The sequence below is a fragment of the Gallus gallus genome, chromosome 15 (genome assembly GCF_016699485.2).
Source record: "Gallus gallus isolate bGalGal1 chromosome 15, bGalGal1.mat.broiler.GRCg7b, whole genome shotgun sequence".
NCBI lineage: Eukaryota > Metazoa > Chordata > Aves > Galliformes > Phasianidae > Gallus > Gallus gallus.
In genome coordinates, this window is record NC_052546.1 from 10,766,238 (window position 1) to 10,780,398 (window position 14,161).

Below are 14,161 nucleotides of genomic sequence, written 5' to 3' on the forward strand. Positions count from 1 at the left end.
AAAGGATGTAGCCAGACTCTACCCACTGCTTCACCTGCTCTCCTGAAGCTTCCTCCCATCAGACATCCCTGAGAGACCTTCAACAGTGACTGACAGCCTCAATAGCACCAACAGAAACTGAGCTCACAAGGGCAAGTCCACTATCTGGAAGTAGCCTAAGAGAAACATGGACTACAAAGGCAGGTGTGTTCCCTCATCAGGTGCTCTTTGTCACACAGCTGAACATCTCTCCAGATAGACCTTGATATCTGGAGTGTAGCAATTGGACAGATCAACACAATGGGAAAAGGTGTTTCACCAGAGGTGTGATGATGGAAGGACCAGCATGATACAAAGGTGCTAAAAGGAAGGGAAGAAGATTGCTCACCTGTATCAGAAGATTCCAGGTTCACAGAGGAAAGCTCCACCAAGGAGAGATCTCCAGAAAGAAATCCTTCCCCAGTGGGGGTCAGCCCTCAAATGAGGTCTAAGAGAGGTGCAGCCAGGCTCCACCCCTTCCTATCACACAGCTGCATTGCCTTCACCTGTGCTCCCAGGGCTGACCGGGTCCTTTCCCCAGGTGCTCCATCACTGCTTCAGGCTGGGACTCAACAGTTCACATACACTGGAGGTAACCTCTGGAGGCTTTAGACAAACCCGAACTGGAAGGCATCAAAATCAGCCCCTACAACACCTCAGTGCCCTCTGCTGAAAGTTTAAAAAAGCACATCCAAATATAGACACACACATATATATTTTTATTATTATTATTTTGTCAGGATCTCAAGGGCTGCAGGAGGTTGCAAAATCAAACCCTCTCTAGAGAGGAAACATCCCTCCTGACGTAAGTACAACCACACTACTCACATGGGTACAAACTTCTGAAAGTCTCCACAGAACTTAAAATCTCTTGTGGCTGCAAAGAAGTGAACATCCTTAGATCGTGCCTGAGTAGACAGGAGTCTCACCTGATCCTGCCTGTCACATCCTTGAGTCCAGGCCTGAGTGATTCCAGGTTGTGCTTGGCAACCTGCAAAGGACTGCACACAAGATGGCAAAAATCCTGTGATTTGTATCAACCATGTTCGGGATATGTCACAGTGACCCCATACTTTTAAGCAAATAAGCAATCCAGGAAAATCTGGCAGGGCTGCTGGGTGATCTCCACTTCTTGTAAGCTCAGGCCTTGAATATCCCCAAGGACTCTTGTCCTTAGCAAAGTGGTCCTTCTCTGCCTCAGTCTGAATAGCATCACGATCCATTTGCTATAGATATTCTATGAATAGAGGCAGAGAGGGAGCAAAAGGACTGGTGGCTGTTGGGGATTTACAGCCAGCATCACTGTGCTGTCCTGGGAAAAGAATCTGCAGTGAAGAAACTCCAAAGTTAGAGAATGCAAAAATGTCAATTGGAACCTGGATCCAAATACTGTTAGTTCCCAGACTTGTTAAATGCAAAGAAAATGTGAGTGGAAGTGCCATACTGGTAACATTAACAGCCTAGTTCCATCAAGAAAATGAAACCATGTAAGACATAGCACTCTGTGTAATTGTATCCATGACCTGTTTCAGCTCTAAGGGGCAGAGAAGTGAAGAACTCTGGTATGAAGTTGCTACATGGCTACTGAAAATGAGAGGCAGGGAGGAATTGAATGCATTTGACTCATGCCTCTGTGAAAGGGAAAGGCTACAGTGTGCTCACAGGGCATTGAATACTTGGAGAATCCAGGGAGAAGCATGTCTTAAAACTGACGCTGCCATGTCAGTTCTCTCGTCGATCAGTGATGATCCTGCAGCTTCCTCCTGTGGAAAGGGAAACATTCTCTCAAATGCACACAAGGAAAAACCAAGCCAGGTGAAGAGCTTCATCCTACCCCCAGGAATGATTTTATTCCCACCTTCAGTAACAACAGAATTGGAGAGAAGCCAGAGTTCAGTACACCTAGTCCAGTCCCTTCACCAGGAGACCTCCTCCATCTTTTAGGGCTAGCAAAGCTAAACCTAAAACAGTGAGACGTGTCTTCATGCCAATACTTTGTTATACTCAAACTATGAGAGTCAGCTCCAGCCCTGGACTGTTTGGGCCTTAATGCAAATGCTATCTCAACCCTAATGCTTTTATCTGGAAGTGCTCTGTCTCAGAGGAGTCGGCTACTTTGACAGGAGAGAAAATAGATTTTGTGATTATTTCTTTTCCTTCTTGTCTTTGCCCTTGCCTTTGCCCTTTCCTTTGCCCTTGCCCTTCTTCTTCTTTTTCGGCTTGAAGGTAGACCGGATCAAGTAGCCCCTCCAGAAGGCCTGAATGCGGGTGGCAGCAAGGGTCAGGACAGCCAATTCCTCCAAAGCCTGCTTCTTCTTCTCCTCATTTATCCTGCGCTCCTCCTCAATCTGGGAATACTCCTGGAGAAGCACAGCATGTTTCTCCATCAGCAGGGACAGCTCGGCCTTCTCCTTGGTGTAGGCAGCATGAACCTCCTCAAACTCAGCCTGTTAAGACAATAGATAAATACCAGCTACAGCAATATTGAAGGCAATCGGCAGCTTCTCCCTGTACATCCCGAGGTAAGGGTTCTTTTACCCTTCCCAAATACAGGCAGACCCAGAATGGGAGCTGAGCTGAACCTTTCCAAAGGGACTGAAAAGGAGGCATGTTCCTAGTACCCACAGAATTTCAAGAGAAGCCAGGTCCTAACATCTTCATGCTCCTCTGAAAAAAATACTCTCCTAGTTCTCCCTGCATTGCAGATAGCATCCATCCTCAGCTGGGACCCTGACAGAGCCACAGGTCAGAGCCCCTCCTGCATATGCTCTGAGCAAAAAAACGTTCCACTGAAAAGCCAGATTGTGTCAGCCTGCAAAACACCAAGGACAGGTAGTTTAAATGGTTTAACTGTACTGCAGAACTCAGCAGCAGTTTATTCCTTTCCTTTAGCAAGCCACACAGAGCAGAAGACCCCTCTCTACATTTTACTTTGCCAAGAACCCAGTAGCTTTCATTCACCTCCATAAAAAGGCCAGGTACATGAAAGTAACTCAGGCCATCTCAGAGGCAAGGTTAGGGAGTGCTGACACTCTTCTCAGCCTGCTGTGGTTAACATGGATGCCAAGACAGTGGCATGCAGGCTGTAAAGTTTCTTAGCATTTGACAGACATCTCTTGAGGGGGTCAGGGGAAACAGAAGCATGATTTGGATTCCAGACAGGGCCAACAGAACTGAGGACTGAAGCAAAAGTGAAAGCCCTGTTCCCTAACAGCAGGAGGACTTGTCTGACAGAATGTGGCACTTCATCTTCCCCCAGATTCTGCAGGATTCAGCATTGGATGCAACCTTTTCTAAAATAAAAGCAGCAGAGAACTTTGCCGCACAAAGGTAGGACAAGGATACTTTCTAATGCCCATACGTCTGCTGGATGGAGAACTGCCCCTCACATCCACAGCCTCCTGTGTGAGAGCCAAATGTCCACTCGATAGGGACCTACCTGAATGTGTCAGCTCATGGCAGAGCAAAATGCTTTAGAGAGGATACCTGTTTTTCTGCCATGTCTGTGTCATATGCCTGGATCCAGTTCAGAATTTCTGTCTCCAGTCTGCATTTTCTCTGAAACAAAACAAGATAGGTTACTTGCAGGCATGTGAAGCTTGGTGATACAAAGCTGAGAGGAGGGGCTGACACACCATAAAGCTATGCTGTCTTCAGCCAGACTTGGACAGGCTGAGAGTTGGGCAGAGAGGAACATGATGAGGTTCAGCAAGGGAAAGTGCAGAATCCTACACCCAGGGAAGAATAACTGCGCACATCAGTACAGGTTAGGGGCTGAGCTGCTGGAAAGGAGCTCTGCAGAGAAGGACCTGAGTGTCCTGGTGGACAGCAGGGTGACCATGAGCCAGCAGTGTGCTCAGGGGCCAAGAAGGCCACTGGTATCTCAGAGTACATTACAAAGAATGTGTCCATCAGGTCAAGGGAGGTTCTCCTCCCCTCTGCTCTGCCCTGGGGAGGCCACATCTGGAGCACTGTGTCCAGTTCTGGGCTCACCACTTCAAGGCAGACATAGAGCTGCTGGAGAGAGTCCAGCAGACGGCCACAAAAAATGATGAGCAGCACGGAATATCTCCCTTATGTGGAAAGGCTGAGAGCCCTGGAGAAGAGAAGGCTGAGAGGGGTCTTACCAGTGCCTATAAATATCTAAGGGGTGGTGTCAAGAGGATGGGGCCAGGGCTCTTTTAGGTGGTGTCCAGTGACAGGACAAGGGGCAATGGGCACAAACTGGAACACAGGAAGTTCCATCTGAACACGAGAAAAGACTTCTTGACGTTGAGGGTGACACAGCCCTGGAACAAGCTTCTCAGAGGTGGTAGAATCTCCTCCTCTGGAGATACTCAAAACCCACCTGGATGTTTTCCTGTGCAACCTGCTGTAGGGAACCTGCTTTAGCAGTGGGGTTGGACTGGATGATCTCTAGAGGTCCCTTCCAATCCCTATGGCTCTGTGATTCTGTGTAAAATCCTGAGTTAGGAAACAGCATCATAGCTTTGAGCTCTAGCATCATTGTATCTGAGTAGAACATCTCCTCCTTGTGGCAAGACTGCTTCAGCTGACCTATATTTTGCTCTTGATTTGGGGATTCTCATGGAACAGAACTTCACTGCCTCAGTCTAAAAGCACTTTATTTGCTCTATAGTACAGAGCTGGATGAGGGCTGAGGATTGAAACACATCAGAAAGGCATGTTCTGTGGTAGGAAATGAAAACCTCTCGTGGAATGAGGCAAGTCATCAACAAACTGGGGCAACCACACTAGAACTGAATAGAGAAATGGTAAACATGAAAGCCCTACAAATATGGAGCCTCTTAAAACTAAGAGGTATTTCTAGGTGTAAGACAGTTTAACAACAGCCTAACCCTATACTATAACCAAGTTCCCTCCTACATGCTGTATTTGTACTCTGTGAGAGAAAGATCAGCCAGAGCCCACCACAAGCCACGTGATTTCCTGTATGACACTGGCCCACAGGCTTCCAAGCCATCATGGGTCAGATGAGGCACTTCCCAGCTATTGGCACGACAAAGTCAATTTCAGGCCACCCAGGGGTAGAGCACATGCTAAGGAAAGGGAAAAGAGATCTCTGTGGTCAGTAAATTTCTCTGCATGAGCTGAGCAACTTCTCACAACGATCACTGCAGCAGCCTGGCTGCCTCAGGGAAAAAAAATAATAATAAAAAAAAAAGGGCTGATAAAGCCACTGCATTAAAGGAGCTGCAGTTGGATGGTGTGGATTTTGAACTGTGGCTCTAACTTGCATTTGATGCTTTGTCAACTGCCCAGCCTCTGAACTCTGACTAGAGCACAACCTCTCTATCATGCAGTGTCACAGCACTGTTCAGGGGAGTTTCCAGAGCTAGGTCAGGGAACAAGAGGAGGAACTGTGAGCAGGCTGCTTCCCCAGCAGCACTGCAGGCTTGCTTTCTGCTGGAATCAGCAGAGCATGAGGACAGCATAGGTATACTCTGACAAACAGCGTGTGCATCCTGCCAGGAAATGGCAGGAACAAAAGAATCACTTGCAGCCAGACCTAGCAGCTCTACAACAGGTTTTACTATTTACCTTTCTGAGAGCCAACTCTGATGCTCGATGCTCCAGCACCAGCTTATTGAACTGTGCTTCTAGCTGCTGAATGTTCTGCTGTAGCCTGGCACACCTGGCCTGGGAAGCTCGCAGCTCCTCTTTTTGCTGTTTTTCACCTTCCCACTTGACCTGCAGGATGTTGTCCTTGCAGCATTCATCTAGAATTTCCATGCTGTTTTTGAGATCTTTGATCATATTGTCCTTGTTCTGAATCTAAACCCAGAAAACCAGAAGGAAATGTCATCAGGGTGTGCAGGTGAAGCATAAAGTGGTCAGGAAAAGAAAGACACAGTTGCAAAGCTGGAGGTGATCTAAGAACAGTGACCTGCCGTGGCTGGATGAGGGAACAGAGTGAGATTTATGCAAGGTGCTTTGGAAACCTTCCCTGACTGTTGCCCTATGAACCTGGGAATAAAGCCATAGAACGACCAGGCCGTACTGAGACTCACTGACACTGCAGGCTGGAGAAGCCTACCCTATCTCAAGAGGAGCCAAGATCATCCCTGTGGCTTCAGGTGAGGCTTGGAGTGACTGTCTGGGGAACACAGCTCAGAGAGCTGCCTGCAAGAGAGATCCTCAGCTGGGAGCAGTGAAACACACTTGTTATACACTGGCAAGCTGCCAAACTGCACATAAAAATCTCATGTGTCTCAATTCACAGACCTCCACGGAGCGGAGGGAATGGGGAAAGCAGGCCCTCATCTCCATCAGAACCATTCAGTGCAGTGAGCATGAGACAAAACCTTCCCCTCTGACCCCTCCTGCAGAAAGAAGAAAAGCACACACATAAAACAAGGGATTGCTTGTCAGGAGTCCAGGGCTTGAATTCTGGCTCAGCCCACGGACTCACAAACAGAGCCTGGGAAATGCCCATTAACTAATCCATACCTTCACTGGGAAAAAGAGGAAAGAAAAAAAAAAAAGAAATGATATCATCACACATTAATTATAAATGCTCCAAGGTAGCTAGTATTAAGAGTTGGAAGTCTCAGAAATGTTAGTTTTAAGAGTGAAGGCAGAGCTGGCATAAACAATAGATTTCAATCAGAACAATCTCTCCCTGGAATGACTTTCCATCATTTCATCAGCAGTGAATGGAGCCTCTCCCTGGCAGCTGACACTGTAGCCCTGCTGAAATACTACTGCAGTAATTTGTGCCTGTCCTGCAGCTCCTTTTTAAGCTCAGTAACTTGTGCCATTGAAGTTGGCTTGTGAGAACAGGTTCAGAACACGCCAAGTTTAAGCATGAAGCATTCAATAAACATTTTCAAATTGTACTTAGAATCCGATTTAGAAATCATTTCTGGAACCTCCTCTTTAGGACCTGCAAGAAAGGGATGGATTTTCAGCATAATGAAGTTTTGCTTCAGTGACCCTTTGTCAGAAAACATATCCTCATACTGCCATACCTCCTCATCTTGGGCCCTGATTGCTGCTGCCAGTTCTGCCTGCAAAGCTGTGATTGTTTCAGTGTTTTTGTTGATCCGGAGGGAGATGTCTTCCATGAGCTGAACCGTTTCCTCCTCTTTGGTAGGACTAGTCAGGAGTCGCTCAAGCATAAAATTCCTGAACTCCCCGAAGGCTTTGATGAATGCTTCAGTTGCTGGCTCTCTTGCCCAAACTTCGTATTTCAGAGCCTTACAAAGTGAAGGGATGGCCAACAAGAGTCTCAGGATATTTCTAACAGAACATTTCAGATGCTGTTCCAGCAAGTGGAGAGAGCCCCTTTGCTCCTCCGCTTCTGCGGTGCCCTCTTCTTCAGCAGCAACAAGCAGGTGCTCCATTTGGTTTGAAAGCTGCTGGTACTCCATCAGGCTGGCCGTGATCTCAGGTCCCAGCAGATCAGCAAACCTGTCCAGAGAGCCGATAATACGTGGGATCAAGGAGCTCAGCTCCAACTTGGCAATCGTCTCATCCAACACAGATAGGATTCGTTCTGTCTCAATGCTATTAGGTTTCAACCAGCGTGGATCTAACACCTTCATGGCATCTACTGAGATCACTGCCTTCTCTGCAGCCTCTGTGCCCATACCAGGAATTTGTTCCTTTCCTTCGTGTCCTGCGCTGATACTCAGAGCACAGCTGGGCTCCCTGCTGCCACGGCTCCCATTAAACACCTGGGAGTTGTTTTCAGATCTAGAAGGGACACAGCATCTCCTACACAGTGAAAGTGAAAGACCACGAAGGTCCCTCTGCTGCTTCTGGTGCAAATTCCTCTTTTGTAGATTTTATCCCTAAACGGGAAACGTGATGAGAATATTAGAGAAGCAGCGTCCTTGGGGTGTTCGGGGAGTTCATATCACACGGGGTTCTGCCGGCCCTGGACACAGAAGCAGGGCGCAGGGCCGTCAGCAGGGCTGACCCCTGCCCCGGGGAGGCTGTCAAGCACCCGGGGCCACGAGCACACCCGTGGGGAGGGAGGACAGCGAGGGGCTCCTGGCCTTGAAGCCGGTGTGGTGAGAGCTCCCAGCTCCCAAGCAACAGCTGAGGCAGAGATCAGACTGTAGCTCCGCAATCCTCAGAAGACTGTGGGGGAGGGCTCGCAGGTCTGTGCGGCCTCCCGTCGAGGGAAGGGCGGTATCGGGGCGCGCTCCCGCAGGGCTTCGCTCACTCCCGGCCGGACCGGACCGGAGCGCCGCCGGAGTCCCCCGGTCGCTAGGCAACACGGGCGCGGGGGCGGGCTCTTTCCCGACACCCTCCGCGGCGCTCACGCCTCGAACCACTCAGCGTCTTCGCTCGCTTGACGGGCAGTGTATTGCCCAATAAAAGGCGAGAAAAGGCCGTGACGTAGATGAGCGGCCATTTTGGGGGCGGTGGCAGCAGGTGGGTTCAGGCACAAAGGCTGAAGTGATCGCTGTTCCTGGGCGTTTCAAAAACGATGGAGACGTGGCCCTGAGGGACGTGGTGAGTGGGCACGGTGGGGCTTGGCCAACAGTCGGACTACATGATCTTAGCGGTCTTTTCCAACCTTAGCGAGTCTACGATTCTACGAAACAAGTGGCTCCCAGCTGTCTGTCAGCCTGTCCACCCCCGCTACTGCCCTCGTGGGGCCATGGGCACGAGCGGCTCATCTGAGTAGTGCTGCAGCTCTGAGGAACGTACAGCTGCCAAAGCCAGGGTGCACCAGGGTGGTCCTTCTGTCCCTGCAGCCTCTTTGGTGAGGGAAGGCATTGTGCGCACATCTCTGGCCAGATGCTGTCTGCTTGCTGCTGCAGGTGGGAGCTGGATCCTGGGCTGCATGTCAGTGCTGGCTGCTGTTGAAGTTTATCCTGCCCTTGGCTCCAGCCTCAGGCACCAGCACCCTCTGCAGTCGGCTGCAGGCAGCAGAACTCCCTGGAGGTGTCGGGGCACTGAGATCAGAGCACGTGGTTTTGATCAGCATCTCCCAGGCTCTGCTGAGCAGAAACCCTTGCCAGCAGCCTCTGCACGACCAGGTCTGAGAATCAGCCAGCACCCAGACCCAGCGTGCCAAAGGGTGCAGCACCAGCACAATTTGATCACGCAGATGTCTGGACCAAACTCAGAAGCCCACACTCAGTGTTAAACATGCCCATTTCTCCCAGTGTTTTCCAACAAGGAAGACCCAGGGGCAGCTAGCACAGGCCACCCCAGTCTAACAACATCCAGGCTTCTCCAAAACTCTGCTGCATTACTTGCTTGTTGGCACTTCCTTGTTTTTCACCACACTTCTTAGTGCTTTGTAGATCCACTCAAGCCAATTGATGTAGGCAGACACCAGCCTGTCCCCAGTGCCAGCATGAAAGAAGAAATTTACTGTCTGTCCTATCCAGGCAGATGCTGTCCTGATGCTGAGGTTTTTAATAACAAGTGGTATGAATCTCTTTTAAGGAAAAGCAGAAAATACTCTGTGCTGCAGCACCACAGCGACGAGGGTGGGGGATTGGGGTAAATACCTTCAGTTCTGTGCTTTGTCCATAAGCTGAACCCTATCCTGCTTTGGGGATTCTACCATTACTCTGAATATCCCTGGTTTGGGATCAAGGCAGAGGAAAGTTGATAGATTCTACTTGATCTTCTGCACCTGCTGCTGACCTCAGCCTGGTCAATGGCTGCTTCAAGGCACTCTCCTTCAATACTTCATTTCTTGGTTGTTTTTTTTTTTTCTCCCTAGTGCCTTAAGTTACCAAGCCTTCTTCTTTTCCCAATGAAGGATTCATTTACACCCTGACTTTCTGATCTAAGCAGCCATGACACGTGTTTTGGATCCTCTCCAAAGGCACAGGAAGGAGAGACACGAGCGCCCCCAAAAATTCCTAGCTGCTTTACATCCCTTTCCTATTGCATCAGAGGAAAGCAATCCTTTGGAGGGGTTTTTCCCTCTTAAAGCTGTGCTGCTGCCCAGCCGATGCTCCCACACCACATCAGCCTCATCTATATAAAAGGAGGAACACCCGACAGCGAGGGACGGTGCTGTTTATTGCTGTAGCAGGCTGAGCACTGACTTCCAGAAAGGATGAGCGGAAAATCCAGGCAACTAGATAGGAAATGCAGCAGTCAGTGCAGCACGGCCTGTGGGAGGAGCTCTCTAGATGTTTTTCTCAATCCCTTGTAGCTCAGTAGCATTGTGCTCCTGTCCCTTTGCTTGTCCCTTTGCCTGGCCACCAGCAGCAGGGGCAGATGGCTTTCTACCTCTGCGGCTGAACACCTCCAGGGATTTTTCAAACCTTTCAGATGCCTTCTTCCACCGTGCCATTTTTCTCTCTTGTTCTTTCACAAATTGCTGCTTCAGCTGTTGGTGGTAACGTTCAATCTTCTTTTTGTCCTCTTCCAAGTGCTTTACCTTTAAGAAAGCAAATGTAAGACCTTATACCTGCTATCCTAACTTCAACATAAAGATCTCCAAAGTGATGCTCATCTCTGTGAAAGAAGGCATCCTGCCAGGTCCCTCCCTGCCATGAAGGCGACTCAAAGCAAAGAAGCTCCAAAATCCTTAAGTATCACTTTAAATACCGATCTGACAAGATAAATAAATAAATAAACAAAAGCAAAACAAACAAACAAAAAAAACACCCTGAAATCATAGAATCATAGGATGATTAAGGTTGAAAAAGACCTCCAAGATCACCAAGTCCAACCCCAACCCATCCCTGCAATGCCTGCTAACTATGTCCTTCACTGCCACGTTTCCACTGCAGGATCATCCCGGGTACCAAAGCAGCACTGGTTTTGCTGATAAACTCATGCTAATTCACTCTCAACAGCCGTGCTGCCCCAAATCCTTGAAACCCACAACTCTACGTGTTCTGCTGAGCACAGAGCACACAGGTGACCATCAGCCCTGGTTCAGGAATGAGGCAATGGTGAACAGAGGAAAAGACATCCCAGCTCCCTCCTGTGAGGCTGCTGAAGGGGACTCCTCTACACATCAGCATCCAGCTCTGCCTGATGACACCACAGATCATAATTCCAGGCTCCACCTGGCATCTCCACTTCCTACAGGAGAGGGCATCTCACCTGCTATGGCTCACAAACTCATTACTGCAGTGCTCAAAGTGCGAGGCCCTAAAGGGGCAATCAGGCAGCTGAGATGTTGCAAAACCTTTGGCTCACTCCCATTCCTGGGAGGACAGGTATCAATGTGTTGCCCATGTCTCATCGCAGGGCTATTTTAGGAATGACATCTAAGGGCAGATTTTGTCTGACCACTCCAGCATTTGTTTCCCTCTCTGCTGTGCAGAGCCCCAAAGCAGAGTAAAGCCCCTGGCATCTGCATTTGGACCTGTCAGGCTGAAGATTTAAGGGCTGAAGTGATGATTTCAGGGTTCTGAGGAAGTGGGAGGAAAGCGTTTGCACAAGACATTCTTCAGCCTCTTGTCATCTGTGGCTCTTGCTGCCAAGGGATGAGGAACTCCCTCCTTTTTTCCAAAACACAGCCTCCAAAACACAGCAGAGAGCAGACCAATCCCTCCCCTATGCTGGCAGGATGGCAGCCCAGCAGGGCGAGGTTATCACCTTCTTCTCCAGGAGCAGCAGGGTATGGTGGCTGGAGCGGCTGGCTGATCGGGACAAGGAGCTGTGGAGCTCATGGTCACTGATGTCCAAGTCCACACAGCTGCTTCGAGCAACAGGAGATCATGTCATACAGAATGGGGTGCAAGTAATGCCTTTTTTGGGGTGTGTGGGGACCTGGTGTAGCTGTGTAAGGGGTCCCACCATCTCTGATCTGGTGTGAGGGGTCCCATCATCCCTATAATGATGTGAGGGGTCCCACTATCCCCATACCAGTGTAAGGGGTTCCACAGCCCCAGATCAGTGTGTCCCAAGCCCCCAAACTATATGACGAGATCCCACCACCTCTTAAACAGTATGAGGCAGTCCCCCCATCCTCATATTGGTGTGAAGGGTTCCACCAATCCCAACCAGTGTGAAGGGGTCCCACCAATCCCACGATGGCATGAAGGAGCCCCACAGCCCCCAACAGTTTTGAGGGGGTCCCACAGCCCCATACTAGTGTGAGGAGTCCTATCACCCCCAGAGCAGTATGAGGGGTCCCTCAGCCCCTCACCAGGCCCTGATGGGCTCCCTGCTCTCAGGCGGTGGAAAGAAGGTGACACGGGGCCGCACACCGCCTGGCTCCTCCATGGCCCCACGCCCCCCATTGTGCATGCAGCGCTACCATGGAATCAGTGGAGTGGGGAATACGGCCCAGCCACTGCAGTGTGGGGCTGGCAGGTGACAGAGAACAGGGAACACGACACAGGACACTGGAGACAGGGCTGGCCATGCCCCGGCTCAGGCTAGTCCTGCTCCTTGTACTCACGGTAGTGTTCCCACTGTGAGCCATACTGGCAGTTGGGCTCAAAAATGAGGCAAAACCTCATGAATGATGGCAGTGAGAAGCGTCCATGTGGGTTGGTCATGCCCAAGGGTGAGGGGAGGAACTGTCCATGGTGGAACAGCCTGCCCAGAGAAGTTGTGGATGCCCCATTCCTGGAGGCATTCAAGGCCAGATTGGATGGGGCTCTAGGCAGCATAGTCTAGTGGCTGGCAACCAGCCCATTGCAGGGGGGTTGCAACTAGATGAACTTTAAGGCCCCCTTTAGCCTACGTTCTGTGTGTGGCCATCTTTACACTTACGCTCAATGCTGTTTGTTCTCCAGGGAGGAAGGAGGAGCAGCAGTGGCCACCGCTGCCACAGGACGAAGGCGCGGGCTATGACAGCTGCGCTGCACCTCCATAGGCACAGGCTGTCCCGCATCACCCCCTGCCTCTACCTCAGCGATGGTGTGGCTGCAGGCAACGCACAGCTCCTGGCTGCCAACCACATCACCACCGTCATCAACGTCTCCCTTGAGTTGGCCAACATGCTCCACCCCGGCATTGAGTACCTACGCATCCCGGTGGCTGACAGCCCCACTGCCCGCATCTCTGCCTGCTTCAATTCTGCTGCCGACTTGATCCGCAGTGTGGGTGAGCGTGGGGGCCGCACGCTGCTGCACTGCGCAGCTGGGGTGAGCCGCTCGGCCACCGTCTGCATAGCCTACCTGATGAAGCACCACGCCATGTCACTGGCCAGTGCCCATGCTTGGGTCCGGTCGTGCCGACCCATCATCCGGCCCAACAACGGCTTCTGGCGGCAGCTCATCCACTACGAGTATTTGCTGTTCGGCATCAACACCGTCCACATGGTCCACTCGCCCTTTGGGATGATACCTGACATTTATGAAAGGGAAGCGAGGACGCTGATGTTCTGAGTGTGGCCCAGATGGGAACCAGGGGAAGTAGAAGGCGGAGCTGCAGCAGAGTTCTGAAATAAACTCTCGTTGTCTGGCAGTGGTTGGAGTCTCTGCAGCTACATGTGGAGGGACTGGGCTGTGAGCAGAGGCTGGGGGCATGCTGTAAGTAAGGCCCTACAGTGTTGTTCATGCCATGGTCCTATTGGCAACGCCGAAGCCACTCGTCACATGCTGGTGTTGTTTCATTTCAGCACAAACTGTGCTTTATAAAACAGGGCAGAATCTAGCTGCAACTCAGGGTGTTCAGAACAGTACCAAGGTTTGTTTTGCCTAACTGAGATATGAGTCTGGGTCCTGACACAGCAGACCAAAATCTGTTCTTCTGCTGTGGTTGGGAGAGGCCAGGAAGAGGGCAGGCTGCAGTGTTGGGAGAGACCTACTGACATCCTGCTCCTTGCTGCCTGACTCCTCTTCCTCCTCGCTGGATTCCCCAGGCCTGGATGCAGCAGTGCAGGTGGGGCCTCACCCCCTGCTTCAGGAGCATCACCCGGCATGTGATGGAGGGACAGGATTTACTCAGCCAGACTTTGTTCTTGCTGCCTCCCATCTGCAGATCCCTCCCTGCTAGCACAGCCTTACCCTGGGGCAGCAGGGTACAGAACAGTACCAGAACATTATACAGAACATTTCAGTGGTGCACTGTTGGAAGGGGCTGGAAGAGATGGTAAAGTCCCCACACTGGAGACACGAGAGCCATGGAGGTATCAGACAGCATGGGACAATGGCAGCTCACCGTCTTTTGCAGGGATGGGGCTGGGAGCTGCCCCATGCCTGCGCCCCTTCGGGACACCCCAGCATCAGGA

The 14,161-nt window shown here is 50.7% G+C and overlaps 2 protein-coding genes across 5 annotated transcripts; one reads left to right on the plus strand and one right to left on the minus strand.

Annotated features, from left to right (window-relative positions):
- Positions 1-1,834: 1,834 nt before the first annotated feature.
- Positions 1,835-8,251, minus strand: IQCD (IQ motif containing D). 2 transcript variants are annotated; one of them, XM_015294931.4, is made up of 4 exons: positions 7,011-8,251; positions 5,581-5,814; positions 3,505-3,576; positions 1,835-2,465 (listed from the first exon to the last, which is right to left on the minus strand). In XM_015294931.4, the coding sequence occupies exons 1-4, from the start codon at positions 7,629-7,631 to the stop codon at positions 2,163-2,165; spliced, it is 1,230 nt and encodes a 409-aa protein (XP_015150417.2). In that variant the 5' UTR covers positions 7,632-8,251; the 3' UTR covers positions 1,835-2,162. The 2 variants fall into 2 exon arrangements, with proteins under 2 accessions (XP_015150417.2, XP_415294.3); XM_415294.6 differs by lacking the exon at positions 5,581-5,814.
- Positions 8,252-8,408: 157 nt separating this feature from the next.
- Positions 8,409-13,395, plus strand: DUSP21 (dual specificity phosphatase 21). 3 transcript variants are annotated; one of them, XM_415295.8, is made up of 3 exons: positions 8,409-8,505; positions 10,758-11,719; positions 12,723-13,395. In XM_415295.8, exons 2-3 carry the CDS (start codon positions 11,546-11,548, stop codon positions 13,314-13,316), a joined length of 768 nt encoding a protein of 255 aa, XP_415295.4. In that variant the 5' UTR covers positions 8,409-8,505; positions 10,758-11,545; the 3' UTR covers positions 13,317-13,395. The 3 variants fall into 3 exon arrangements, with proteins under 3 accessions (XP_415295.4, XP_015150418.2, XP_015150419.1); XM_015294932.4 differs by having other exon boundaries at positions 8,409-11,192; XM_015294933.4 differs by lacking the exons at positions 8,409-8,505; positions 10,758-11,719 and adding an exon at positions 11,739-12,383.
- The last annotated feature ends 766 nt before the right edge of the window (positions 13,396-14,161 follow it).

What these genes read in the sequence shown, in the direction of transcription:
- IQCD (XM_015294931.4), bottom strand. Translation starts at nt 7,631, where the DNA reads ATGGGCACAGAGGCTGCAGAGAAGGCAGTGATCTCAGTAGATGCCATG. An exon ending in CAGAGTTGGCTCTCAGAAAG is followed by an intron (nt 3,577 to 5,580) that starts GTAAATAGTAAA and finishes GTTTTGTTTCAG; the next exon opens with AGAAAATGCAGACTGGAGAC. An exon ending in CAGACATGGCAGAAAAACAG is followed by an intron (nt 2,466 to 3,504) that starts GTATCCTCTCTA and finishes TTGTCTTAACAG; the next exon opens with GCTGAGTTTGAGGAGGTTCA.
- DUSP21 (XM_015294932.4), top strand. Translation starts at nt 10,728, where the DNA reads ATGTCCTTCACTGCCACGTTTCCACTGCAGGATCATCCCGGGTACCAA. An exon ending in TCCCATTCCTGGGAGGACAG is followed by an intron (nt 11,193 to 12,722) that starts GTATCAATGTGT and finishes TTTGTTCTCCAG; the next exon opens with GGAGGAAGGAGGAGCAGCAG.